The sequence below is a fragment of the Adiantum capillus-veneris genome, chromosome 4, assembly GCF_014529385.1.
Source record: "Adiantum capillus-veneris isolate H3 chromosome 4, ASM1452938v2, whole genome shotgun sequence".
Lineage (NCBI taxonomy): Eukaryota > Viridiplantae > Streptophyta > Polypodiopsida > Polypodiales > Pteridaceae > Adiantum > Adiantum capillus-veneris.
The window spans coordinates 3,759,748-3,772,736 of record NC_140934.1 but is presented as its reverse complement, the minus strand read 5'-3'; the positions used below and the strand labels follow the sequence as shown (position 1 = coordinate 3,772,736).

General features: G+C 45.0%; 1 protein-coding gene across 2 annotated transcripts in view; it reads left to right on the top strand.

Moving 5' to 3' along the window:
• Positions 1-5,493: 5,493 nt before the first annotated feature.
• LOC147458631 (phosphatidylinositol 4-phosphate 5-kinase 6-like) overlaps positions 5,494-12,989 on the top strand; it is a 67,898-nt gene continuing 60,402 nt past the window's right edge. For both annotated transcript variants that reach the window (XM_086510099.1, XM_086510098.1), the window contains exons 1-3: positions 5,494-7,160; positions 7,254-7,427; positions 7,954-8,119. In XM_086510099.1, coding sequence (XP_086366225.1) covers positions 5,950-7,160; positions 7,254-7,427; positions 7,954-8,119 — 1,551 coding nt within the window. In that variant the 5' untranslated portion in view covers positions 5,494-5,949. The remainder of the gene's footprint in view (positions 7,161-7,253; positions 7,428-7,953; positions 8,120-12,989) is intronic.

Here is a 12,989-nt window from a genome sequence, read left to right as displayed (position 1 = left end):
CGCAGCCACAAATTCCTCAATAAAAGCGGCCTCTGACATGTGCTTGTACTGATTTCCGAGGTCCTTCCATACTTGGTGAGCCCGTATGCGCGTGATGCGCTGATACCTTTTACAATTTTGCCTAAACTTCCTATCCTTGTCGCCAAATCTCTTTAAAGCTGCTTTATGCCAAGCTTTCACTTCCGGATTAGGCATGAGGTTTGCTCTTCTCTCAGCTTCTTTGTGGAGGGGGCGACCTCCAGGGCGCTTTTCAATCTCTATAGTGATTCCATGGAAAGTCTTGAGGTGAGACATCATCCGTAGTCTTTTGAAGATGAAGGCCGATCGCTTTGGGCAATCAGCACTTGCGCGGCATTGGCGGGGAGCTCAATCTCTAAATAGACTTTTGGTTCTTGGATGCTGGCTGCCTCTTCTTGCTTTGGAAGATCCTCAAATACCTCCTGTGATGCTCCCTTTGCTACATCCTCTGTCTCAACTCCACATTCCCTTGAGCCCACCAACTTCTTTCGTGGACTGATGTTTAGGCTCGAGGGTGTGCCCATCTCATGCAAGGTGTGCTTCCGTGGACTTTTCCTTGGTTGAGAAGTAGCCCCTTCTACATGAGGAGATGTGGGAGGAGTAGTGAAGCTCTCCTCATGACAGAAGGGTCCCTCTTCTTGCTCTTTAGCTATGTCCACCTTCTCGGACTTCTCCGTAGGCTGGACCTCCTCCCCATTCTTTGCCTTTGGTGAGACATCGGCCTTTCATCTTGTGATGCGAGAGCAACCACCCCTTTGCCATGTTCTCTTCCCCTTTCTAGCAGGTGAACGAGCCATCCCCTAGCCACAACCTCAAGCCAAATTAGCTCATGAAAAGCATGACAATAATTCCCTCTATTTCTCTCTCTCTCTCTCTCTCTCTCTCTCTCTCTCACACACACACACACACACACACACACACAGTCAGCCACACAACGCACTCCCTTTCTTCACATGGCCAAGCTCGTGCATAACCCCATGGTCGACCCCTGAGATGCTTGCAGAAAGCATGCATGGAACCCACGCATCCAACCCTTCAGCGAGAAAAAAAATTGTGCTCACCTTCAATGCTCTGCCCACACAGAACGCATGCATCCCAACCTTCACAGCCAACGAGAAAAGGAGATGCCCTCACCCCACTTGCTGCTCCTCCGCTTGGCCCTCAAACGATGCTGAGCTAGAGCGATGACTGGATAGCGATGACGGGATTATCCACCAGTAGCGCAAAATCCTGTAAGGACCCTCCCCCCGCCAAACCCCCGTATCCCCCCACTCGCAGGCTCACCATGCAACCAATCAGCAGTCGCCACGCGTCCCATGGCCCATGTTTTGAATTTGGCCAGCCTGCCCAGCCCCCCCCCCCGTTGTCCAGGTTTAGTTTTTACAGGTATGCACGGTCCAGATCCCCTCGATAAGCCCCATTCCAGTTCCCTGCCATTGATCCCCTTACCCCCCCTCTTTAAATGCTATGTGTTATATAGTCCTGAGGGGTGCCAGGAGCGATTAAATGGCGCATCAGACGTCAATAATGTATCGCTCTCTACCACTTTCATGCAGTAGCTCGATCTACGAGCTAGTAGTAGCTACAAAAATCATAAAATCTTGAAGGGCAACTGCAACATCAACGTTTACCACAAAAAGTACTGAAGGAACATGAGTTGACCCTCAGGCTCTGGAATTATCTCTTTGAGCATGTAATGATACTGAGTAACTACTAAGGGTAGAGTTGACAGTCAGCTGCTTCCTGCACAACAAGGTAAATAATTCAATCTTCAGGAGCATGAGCATAATGAAGACAAAACCAATACCTCATGCTGCATATGGCAGAACCAATTGTTTTCATCACGACTTCTTTGTTTCCCTTGTTATATGTATTCATTATAGATTCACACATGCCTATCATGGCCATGTCCATACACAAGAAGTTTTGGACAAATTCTCACAATATTTCCCACATCGTGACGTACCTCAACATCATGAGCTTCTGTGAGGGAGGCGCCGCATACCTCGCTAGGTACGGTTGGGGGCAGGGGACCGCCGGCCCGGTGGGGGGGACCGATGGTCCCCTACCCCCAATCGTACCTAGCTAGGTATGCGGTGCCTCTCGAGCAGAAGCTTATGATGTTATGCATTGTATGAAAAACATTGAGAAAGACTCCGTTTTCCTACATGAGAAAATTTCTAAATCTTCTTGTGATAGTCTTGGCCATGCCCTTGCAAATACTTTTGCTATGACTCCATATCCAAGGGAGAGTTGGTCGATGCACGCAGCGCTACTCAAACTCTGGCATGTGCAAAACCCTCGCTTATTATCTCTAGGACATTATAGAGGCTTTTGACATGTAGTAGACATCCACTACATGCATATGAATCAAGGATTGAGAGCTGGGACTCAAGAGAGCTTCACAACAATCTCAACTTTTTTGGATCAAGAAAGGACAAACTGCACTACATTTTTATATTAAATTTTACAATAACTTTGTCATTACATAATAAATCTGTTGCATTGGAAATTTGGATGATTGATGATTTGATCTGTACTTTTGCAATTTCTTTGAAAGGGGAAAAAGTCTGGCAATCTCCAGTACTTGGCGTCATGCTGAGGATCAGCTGTTGCTTTGTTTATGCATGAAGGATGAAAGCTATGCGGCTATCCTGTCGTGCCTCTCATGAGTCATGCACGCCATCTGACCTCTCCAAGATTGAAAGGCACATTGTGAATTTGTGATGCTAAAACTTCACAATCTGCCTCATATATAATTTGAATGGAGTTGTGGAGTCTTAATTTAGCGGTCATGTGCAAGCTTTAAGCAATAATTTACATCTCCTTCCAGCTTATAGTTATCATGGTTGATGGTGGTCATGATATATAGATAATATAATTTGTTGATTACGGCATGGGCCTCTCCCAGCATGCTCAGTCGCATCATCAGCTGCAGATTGAATCAGATTGGACCTTTAATTTCTAATTATTGCAGTAGTCAAGCGACGCCCATATGCCACGTTTGTTTTCAATTAAGCACCTGCCTTGCACATCTGCGCATACGCAATATGGGTGGCTTTGCAACAAAGCAAAGTATGCAACCCATGGAGCATGAAGATCTCACATGAACTTCTCTTAGGAATGGGACACTGGGGATTAAAAAAGGTTCTCATGAGGCCAAAAATGCCAACTTGTTGGGCCCTACCCAGCTAGAGCCAGATCTTTTTCCGAGATTAACAAGTCATGCCAATGATCAAAATTTCCATGGGTGTGGAATGTGGGATATTTAGAAAAAGGCTAGCTTTGTCTTTTGCCTTGCAGGAAATCGAGGAGAAGCTCAAAGGTTAGGCAGAGCCGCAGAGGAAAAGCCAAGCAAAGCTTGAAAACACCAAAAAGTCAAGAAACTTCAAAAAAATTGGAGGGAGCAGTGCATATCCACACACACATACACACGCACACACAACATGGTGACATGGGTCACAAGCTGCCAATCCAAAGCTGGCCCCGTTATGATAATGCTGGTGACAAATTTCTCCCTCTGAGTCTCTCTCTCCCCACCTCCCTCTCGCAGACTCTCTGTGGCCCCCAATTTTCAAATGCAAGCAAAGTGCAGTACCCATCACCAGCTGATGACAAAGCGCAAATCTATTCAAAGAATCTCAAACTTAGGTTCCTTTTCTTCCTACTTTTCATAATCAATCTGGCACTGTAGCTCTCGTTGCTGCTGAACTCCTGCGCTTTCATGTGGGGAAGAAAGAGACACACTTCTGCCCACGTGCAGATAAGAGCGAAGTTTGCCCAGGCCCCCTAATTAGATACGTGCGTGTGTGATATGTGTGTGTGTGTGTAAATTATTACCCCAATCTGCACTTCTGCAGGACTAATGGAATCTGCTTTCAGGCAATCGAAAAAGACTCAATGCGAGCTGTTGTTTTTATTTGATGAGAAAGAAGAGACGGTGATCGAGAGAGCTTTGAAGATTCTCTCGATGTGGGCGCTCACATTTTTTTTTACCCAACTTTGCATTTGGAATTTTGGACGGCCAAGCCCAATTTTAGTTTTTTGTGACTAAATTAAGCTATTCCTTCTAAATTTAAGCGATTGTTTTGGCTAGTAACGCAGCGGGCACTCTCTGGATCAGTCTAGCAGTCTGCCCCGTAATATAGAGCTGCATTTGAGGCGCATTTAATTGTGGGTTTATTTTTAGGCGAATGTGTCTTGTTTGCTATTTTGTTGAGTTTGAAACGAAAATCTGGGTAGAATCAAGAGCTGATAGGAAACGTCTTGTCCACAACAGCCGTTTCGATATCACCTCTGCATTTAAATAAAGAATTTGGAGATGGAGATGGAAATGAGGTGGAGAAGGCGAGTCAGGGGACACGCAATTAGACACAAAGAAACTTGCAACAGTGGGCATGGGCATGGGCTGCAACCTTCTGCTGCTGCAGCTAAAGATGGTGTGCATCCCATCACAACAGAAAACAAAAGCAGCTGCAAAACATGTGAGCCTATCTTTTCCTCCCGCCCTCATTCATGTACCTGTCTCTTCCTTGTCCCTGCTCTTTACAATATGCGGGCACCGGCTATGCCTTTTGGGACGCGTGCAGTGAGAGAGAGAGAGAGAGAGGGAGAGAGAGAGAGAGGGGTTGAGATGCAAATTTGGTGAAGTTGTTTCTGTACTTTGATCTTTGAAGGAATCGCTGGCCTGCATTTTAATGAAGACATGCATTCAGCAGCAGCCAGGAGAAAGTTTCGTACGACGTTAAAATGCTCTTCTTCTTCTTGTTCTTCTTTTTCACCGCTCAACAAAACAAATTGTTATTAGAGTCAGCTGAAGACCCTGAGCGTATGGAACATGCACGGCACTGCGAGTGGGTATGTTACACACTGCGAGTGGACTTACATGGGCGGACGCTCACCCATATTGGGTGGTGCAATGATATGTGCCTATGTCTATGTCTGTGTTTTTGTGTTTAAACGGATTAGCAGTGTTGTAAGCTGTATTTTGTGTGATACCTGGCCCCTGGGTCCCCTATTTGCTCTGGGAGAGTGTCTATGTTTTTGTGCACTGCAGTCCCTTTGAAATGTCCCGAGTCCTGACTCCTGAGTCCCGTGGCTGTCATCTCGATGCATGCGCTGTTGACTTAAATGCCAGAATGAGAATGTCCAACTTCTCTCTGGTATTCGGGAATCGGGGAGGTACAATGTACATCATGTACATATATCAGCCTAACAGTACCATGCTAGTAACGTTCCTTCACATTCAATGCTGGAATTTTCGCATTCACTGTTTCATGCAACTCTCTACGTGTAGGGAAGTTCCGACTAGCCTTTTCTTTCCTGCCGCTGCAAATGGCAATGCTCTTAGCCTCTTTCTGTATCCCATAATCCCATTTCTTGATTGCGCGCGACACTGCGTGTGTGAGAGAGAGAGTGAGAGTGTGTGTGTGTGTGTGGGGGGGGGGGGGGGGGGGGGGGGGTTTTCTTTATGTGTATCTTCATTTTTGGGGGAAAGAGAGATTTTTTAAGACAAGAGTGGACGGTTCGGTATGATGAAAATTATTAGGTAATCATTAGCGCATTGGCCTCTTGCTATCTTCCCGTATTCACTAATGCAGAGGGAGATAGAGGCCTCTTGCAAGTTGCTATTGTGCCGTATTCACTAACGCGCGCAGAGAGAGAGAGAGAGAGAGAGAGAGAGAGAGAGAGAGAGAGAGAGAGAATTTTGATAATTTTGATGATCACAATGTGACATGAAATTAATTTGATACCCAGCGTGGAGTCATATGACAGTGTCGAAATCAAGCTAAATATGGAGAAGCTGGTAGGCAACCGTGGTCTCAAGACAACGTGCTGGCTGTTTCAAACTTTGCACAAATGTCTGGCAGTAGACATTCAAGTAACATGGTATATTACTGAGGAAAGATAGAATTCTTTCTTCCTAGCTTCATGGCACCTGGCGGCCTTTTCTGCATGTCTGGGCCTGTTGCCCACGCAGATGATGAGGATGATGACCATTGTGGCTACCTACAAATACAACAAGGAGCTCTGTTTCAGCCATTGTCTTTCGGGAGTAAGAAAGGTTCTGCTGCATTGCAAGAGCCTGCTGACAAGGAAGACTCTGGTAATCACAGATTAAGTGATGTTGAATTTTTGACGGATCAGTATTCGGAATGCTGCGTAAAATTTCAGTGTCCAGGTGGTACGTGCAAAATGCTATGGTCCTCTGGTGCAGGCTACAAAGGTGAGGTCTTGGATGGCAATCTGCATGGGTTGGGTACATATACAGGTGCAGATGGGACAGTGTATGATGGGAACTGGATTCTGAATAAGAAACATGGCTTCGGGAAAAAAAAGTATGTGACTGGGGATGTGTACGAGGGCTCATGGAAGTGGGACATGCCCGAAGGGCAAGGACACTATCTTTGGAATGATGGCAGCGAATATTGTGGGGAATGGAGAAAGGGTTTGATGTCTGGAATAGGGGTTCTCACATGGGCAGGCGGAGATAGTTATGATGGACAATGGCTGAATGGTTTGGCAGATGGCCATGGTGTCTATACATGGGCAGATGGTAGTGTATACATGGGTACTTGGAAGGAAGGTCTGAAGGTTGGGCCTGGTAGGTATTTCTCACCTGGAAGAAAGAGTGCAGATGATGCTAGCATGCCCGCTGCATGCATGAGTTTTCAAACGACTTCTGTCATTGGGGACGCGCCCATCAACAGTTTAAAACAGAGTGAGTCTGATTCGAAGAGTGCTATGGCTGCAGAAGAAGATTGCCACTCTTGTCATGACTACCTGAAGAATTCAGTAATGTTGCAAGAGTCGGCAAGCGTCAACGGAGCGGCACAGCCTCATACTCTCACAGCAGCTGCTTCTCCTGACAAAGAGCAAGAAAGCCTTTTGATACTGGAGAGACTTCAGAAAATGGACAGCACCATAAGTCTGCTGAAATTTGAAGACGCAACCAATGCATACAAGCCCTTGGACAAGAGAAGATCAAGCGCCTTTTGTAGAGAGCAAGCTGTAGATATTATCACTGCAAGAAAGAGTGACTTTGATATGTTGTCTACAAGATATGAAGAAAAACCTGGCCAGGTGGTTGATGAAAGCCACAGAAGCTACAATCTAGTGACAGCATTGCAGCTGGGAATCAGGTAAGCTAAGCAAGTTTACATTGTCTCTTTGTGGAGTAGTTTCGTGGGTTTGTTCTCTGGCTTAATCTCAATAAACGGAGGGTTCATGTTTAGATACTCTGTGCTAGAAGCGTCATCAAAAGATCAGGGCAAGAAGCTCTCTCCTAGTGATTTTGGACCTAAAGCAATGGTAAAGGTCAACCTTCCTAAAGGGAACACTCAACATAGTACAGATTACCTGGACATAGCTGATTTTCAATGGATTGACTATTGTCCGACCGTTTTCAGGTTTGTTTCATGTGATACATCTTGAAGCATGAGACAGTACTCGAGCACTGAAGTTCTTTAAACATGATAATGCTGTGTAGTTTCAACCACTATAGGATTGTGACCAGATTTAGTACTCGTTTCCAGGGATTGACAAATGCACTTTGTATGCATTCTTCCTAGTATAGTCCCTGAAAGTTGTATTTTCTCATCTCCCAATTTGTGGCAAGCTTTAGATACTTTGTATGCATTCTTCCCACTTGTGTCTTACGTAACCTCTGGTAGTATAGTCCCTGTAAGTTGTATTTTCTCATCCTTGTATTGTCTAAATGTCGTAGTCTGTGCAATCATTTAACCTGATCATGTATCCTAGCAGTTTTTTCTTTTGAGCTCCAGATGAATTACGTAGATAAGCCAATTGCTTTATTATCGAATTCTTGTCAAGAAAAGCTGGCTCCTGTTGCCAACTCTGTCTGGCTTATTGGTCATACTTTTCATTTGCAATCATTTTTGCTCTTGCATCTCCATCTTAGCTACTATACTGCAGGCAATTGCGCGGAATGTCCAAGATCGTTGGAGCTAGTTACTGTCAATCTATTTGTGGAACTGAGGGATTGCGAGAGCTTCCTTCTCCTGGTAAAAGTGGGTGTCTTTTTTACCTCACACAGGATGACCGCTTCATGATAAAGACATTGAGAAAGGCAGAAGTTAAGGTGAGGTATTACTTCTCAGCAACTCATGCTTAGTCAGCTCCATAGATCAAATGTTTATATGCACTTTTACATTGGTTGCCTATGTTTCCACATACAGGTGTTTCAGAGTAAGTCAACTTAACATAAACCTCTTTTGCTTGTAAGGCAAAAATCAGATTGTTAATAATGCTTTAGTGGCAGTGGCAAGTAAGTCTGAGCTACTTGCTGCAAAAGAGAGAGAAAAATGAAATGATATTTTAACGGCTTCGAAAAGGCCAAAATGACCTACGAGATCAAACCGTTACAAACTGGACAAAAAAAGAGGGATACTAAAGTGAAACTAGAGGTGCTACTGATTGGAAATGTGTATGGTATGTGTGATCACTTATACAGTGTGTGCCCAATACAAGAGGGTGATATGATGGGTAATGAGTCCATCCTCATATGCATTCTGGATGTCGAGCTAGGATGGCTCGAATCCTCTGCTGTTATCTCCATCTATGCTGTGAAGCTCTTCACCTCAGTTGTGGGCGTCCCGATCTCCCTAGCTCCGATGCTCGATCAATGAGAGTACCACGAGTGTGAGTATGAGCTGAGCTTTGCACTGGTGGCTGCTCCTCTAATTGTCCAGTGTCTGGTGTGAAGAAATGAGTAGTCTGTCTCTACGATTCTCTCTCCCCAGATCTCCTCATTAGACTGTCTCTGTATCTGTGTAACTCAAGTAGATACAGTCCAAGACATCTCTGGTCTTGATATATCATGACCCTGGAGAAAGGCTGGTCCGAAGCCTTCTCTGAATAGACAGTGGAAGCGACCCCGTATCTCGTAGTACACTGTACACTAACATTTATAATGCATCTCCGTCTCTGGCTCTGTATGGCATAGGTGGCATATCATGATGGCTGCTGGTATCCCTCTGAATCTGGTGTGAGGATGTCCGTATCTGACCAGTGGCACACCGTAACACATGAGATAGATGTGTATCCATATAGCTGGGTCGAATCACAAACCCATCCTCTGTGAGTTGGAGAAGATGGTCTTTCTAGAAAGCCATCTTCATGCCCAACTCCTGTGTCAACTCTATCCATGTCCTTTGGTGTCCAACTTGGTCAGATCATGGCGAATGAGTATAGTAATCTCCATCCCTGTAAGAGACAACGATGGTGCATCATGGTACTAAAAAGGAGGTAACTCGTTCATATTGAAGCCATTTATCTGGAACCATGACGACATCTACGCCTACCAGCATGATATGTCCCCCTGTAGAGCTAATTGTTTGCAGGACTCAAGGTCCAATTTGGCATATCTGTCTCTGGTAGTATCCCACAAGCTGTGCGTAAAGGAGACTGATCTGGTAAGTGCCTCTATCTCTATGGGGGGGCTGGTAACTCCAATGATCTCGTGTGGCACGGAGGCCTTGGCTCTGTTCAGCCGAGAAATCATAGCTACCAAGGGCCTCTCCATACCTCTCCACCCATCCTGACCCATAGAGGGTGAAGCCCATAGAGCATAGCTAACGCTACCAAGGTATCAAAGAGCTAGAGCTTTGTTCGAGGTTCTTGGATGCGAACCTGCGAACACATCCTCTCCAATCCTCCCAAGGCCGCATATGCTCTGGTCAGTCTAGTCTCTATTGCTCTCTTCAAAGAAAACCTTGGTCCGGTGAAGACTACCCCAAGATAAGTGTATGCATCTGTGTACTCCATAGTCTACGACTCTACTGGCCATAAGTGAATGGAGGTGCTGATTTTCTGATCCATTGCAGTTTGGTGTTAAACACCATGACCTTGGTTTTACCAAGGTTCACTATCCTCCACAGAGCTATGTAGTGCATCCAAATGTCGTTGCATATCCTCCGGTGAGTCAAAGGTCAAGACAATATCATTAGCATATAACAACAATGGAATCCATATCCCTGCCAGCTGTGCACCTCTGTCACCCTTTCTATCAATGTAATCAAAAACCTCATCTATATATATACCAAATAGGGTAGGACAGCCTTGTTTCACTCCAATAGTAAATTAAATCAGATATCCCCATTGGAGTGCATACATGTCCCACCATTCCTGCGCATTAATCTGGCTTTGGGCACCATGTCAAATGCTTTGGGGGATTCCACAAAGCTATAATAAATCCCTCTCACATGTGCCCTACCCTCCTCAACGATGGCTCTGAGTGTCAAAATATGGTCAAGACTTGATCTTGTGAAACCGGCTTGTCCCACTGCCCGTATGCTGTTACTCTTTGCCCATCTGCTCAACTACTGCGCAAGGATAGATGCATACAACCGTGGCAATGTGTGTCCAATCATAATAGTCCTGTAGTTTCGAGGCTCCATAGGATCACCTGCCTCTCAGGTAGACCCTCATACATGACACGATTGAACAAAACCGCAAGAACCTCTGGCATCATATCTCTAGCATGCATAGAGTGCTCTGCCACTAGACCATCATGATCATCTGCCCTTCTGGTTTTCATCTTATCAATGGCCGTCTTTACCATCTGAGTGTTAAAAAAGGTACTCATACATGGGCATGGCTTAGGAGGATCTAGAAGGGGTGTCTGTCCAGGGACCGTATATAAGGATGTTGCATATTGACCCACACATCAAGGGAAGTAATTACTGGAGGAGGGGAGTGCTCACAGAAGAGACGCCATGCCTCTCCTTAGTCTCTGCTCAAGAACAGTTGGTATAAGTCTCACTCCATCTGAGCTAGGAATGTTCGCTTCTTTTGTCGCACAAGGCGCCAAAGGCTATCTGAGACTGTCTGTGATTGATGGCCCCTAGGAGAAGATCTCTCTAAAGCTGTATTCTCATCTCTCTGCACTCCTCGTCATACCAACTGTTGGGAGGCATACTCCTAGAATGCCGTCTCTGGTCAGGTTGAGTGTGTGGATATGCAATGTCTCGATCAGTAGAGTGGTGATCTCCTCCACCGAGAGTCTTGGCCAGGCTGCTGTACATGGACAACCATAGATCTCCTCTATATAAACAGAGTCGGTCTCTTGTGTAAATATATAGCGGGTATGTGTCCTCCCTCTTGACACCTGAGCTGGTCTGTACTGAAAGGAGAACAAAATGTCAAGAGAGCATGGTACACCGCTACACCCATTGGTCTGGGTCCTACTGTGAGATCGTGAATGCAGGGGATGAAGCTCAGCTGTGCCATGACATAGTCCAGTGTGCTGGCCCCACGCCTATGTTGGAACCAAGTAAATTCATCTGATGCGGAAAATAGCTGTAGGCCATTAAGTATGGCCAATCCATGTGAGGTCCCCATTTGCATGAGATATTTCTTGTACTCAGTTTTCTCCTCATCCTGTGAGTGTCTATCAAGCCCCATATCACTGGTATCTTAGCTCTTTCAATATCATCATAAAAAATTGTCTGATGGTTTCTCGTGCGGGCATTAAAGTCCCCCAAAATCATGATGTCCATCTTTGGAAAACTCTCATATGTCCTCGTCTGATAGCGAGAAAGGGGATTGTCCTCTAGGTGTGGCATGCACGGATGTGCTAGGGGCAAAGTTACATATAGCAATGTACAAGAATCTGCCTGTCTCAGCCCTCAATTTTACCCACATGTATCTTGCCTGATCATCCCTCTGAACAATTTCAGCACGAAAGGGCCTTGCACTTGTGGAGGCACTTGCGAGGGGAGTCTGACCTCCCACTACGCCCCTTTCGGTCAGTTTGTGCCTGCCCCTATGTCCCCCTTTTTTTAATTTAATATCTGTAATTTTTATGTATCGTCTGCTTTTTTCTTCTTTCCTCCGGTCGGTTTATGCCTGCTTGTATGTCCCCCTTTTTTGCAGCTAATCTCCACAATTTTTTCTATTTTGTCTGCAGTTTTTCTTCTTTGCTGATTGTGTCTGTTTGTTTGCTGCATACAATTTCTTTTCTTGTCTGCATTGTATGTGCCTGCTTTTCTTGTCTATGTATGTATTGGTATGCCAAATCACCTCCTTCCAACCACTCCACACCCAAAGCCAGATAATTCTTGGAACTAATTAAGGTATCACCGGATCACCTTGCCTATTATCTTTCTTTTATTATGCACTGGTTTTCGTCAAAATATTTTCTTCTTTCCTCAACTTCTGGTTGCTCATTTGCAACCCTATCCTCTAGCGCTTCTACTACAAAAGGTCGAAGAAGACTTACTTCAAAAGCATAGTGTATCTTGCAACGATGGGGCAATAGTAATTTGAATTGATACAGAGTCCCCACGAAACATTTCAAGTTAGAACAGTTTTACGCTCGGAATGTTTGTTTCAGACCGAAACATTCCAGCCTATTGATAAAGCATAGTGAAGCGTGGGACAAAAACATCCTTGCATAAAATTGGGTAAGCCTCAAAACTTGTGAAAGATTGAAACAAATTGTAGTTTGTTGCTATTGAATCGGCATGTGTTCACCCGACCAAGCAAAACGTTTCAATGCTTGAAATGTTTCACCTTCTAAACTTGTCGAAAAGAGTTCCGTGGGGACCATGAATCTTAAAGATGCGTCGTTTATCCTTTATATGAAGTAGAAAGGCTCGTGATTCCGCATATTAAGCTTCGGTTAACTTATCCTTTCCTCGAAGTTTTCTTAATATGGCCTTCTCACCCGAGAAGAATCCCCAAACCACTTCCTTAAGCTCCAAAGCTGGTCGATGTTTATCTGTTGGCTTTTCTTGCATTTCTTGAGACCTTTAAGGATCCTCAAAAGATTGTCTTTGATGCACAAAATTGGTGAAATTTTTCTTTTCACCCTAAGCAATCTCAAATGGAGCTTTCTGCGTAGTTACCCGGAATGGAAAATTGGAAGAGGGAACAAAGAACGGCAACTGGGATGGAATGCCATTCCCTCTTGCGGTTTGAAACACGAAATGGGAAGCTAGAATGGGAAC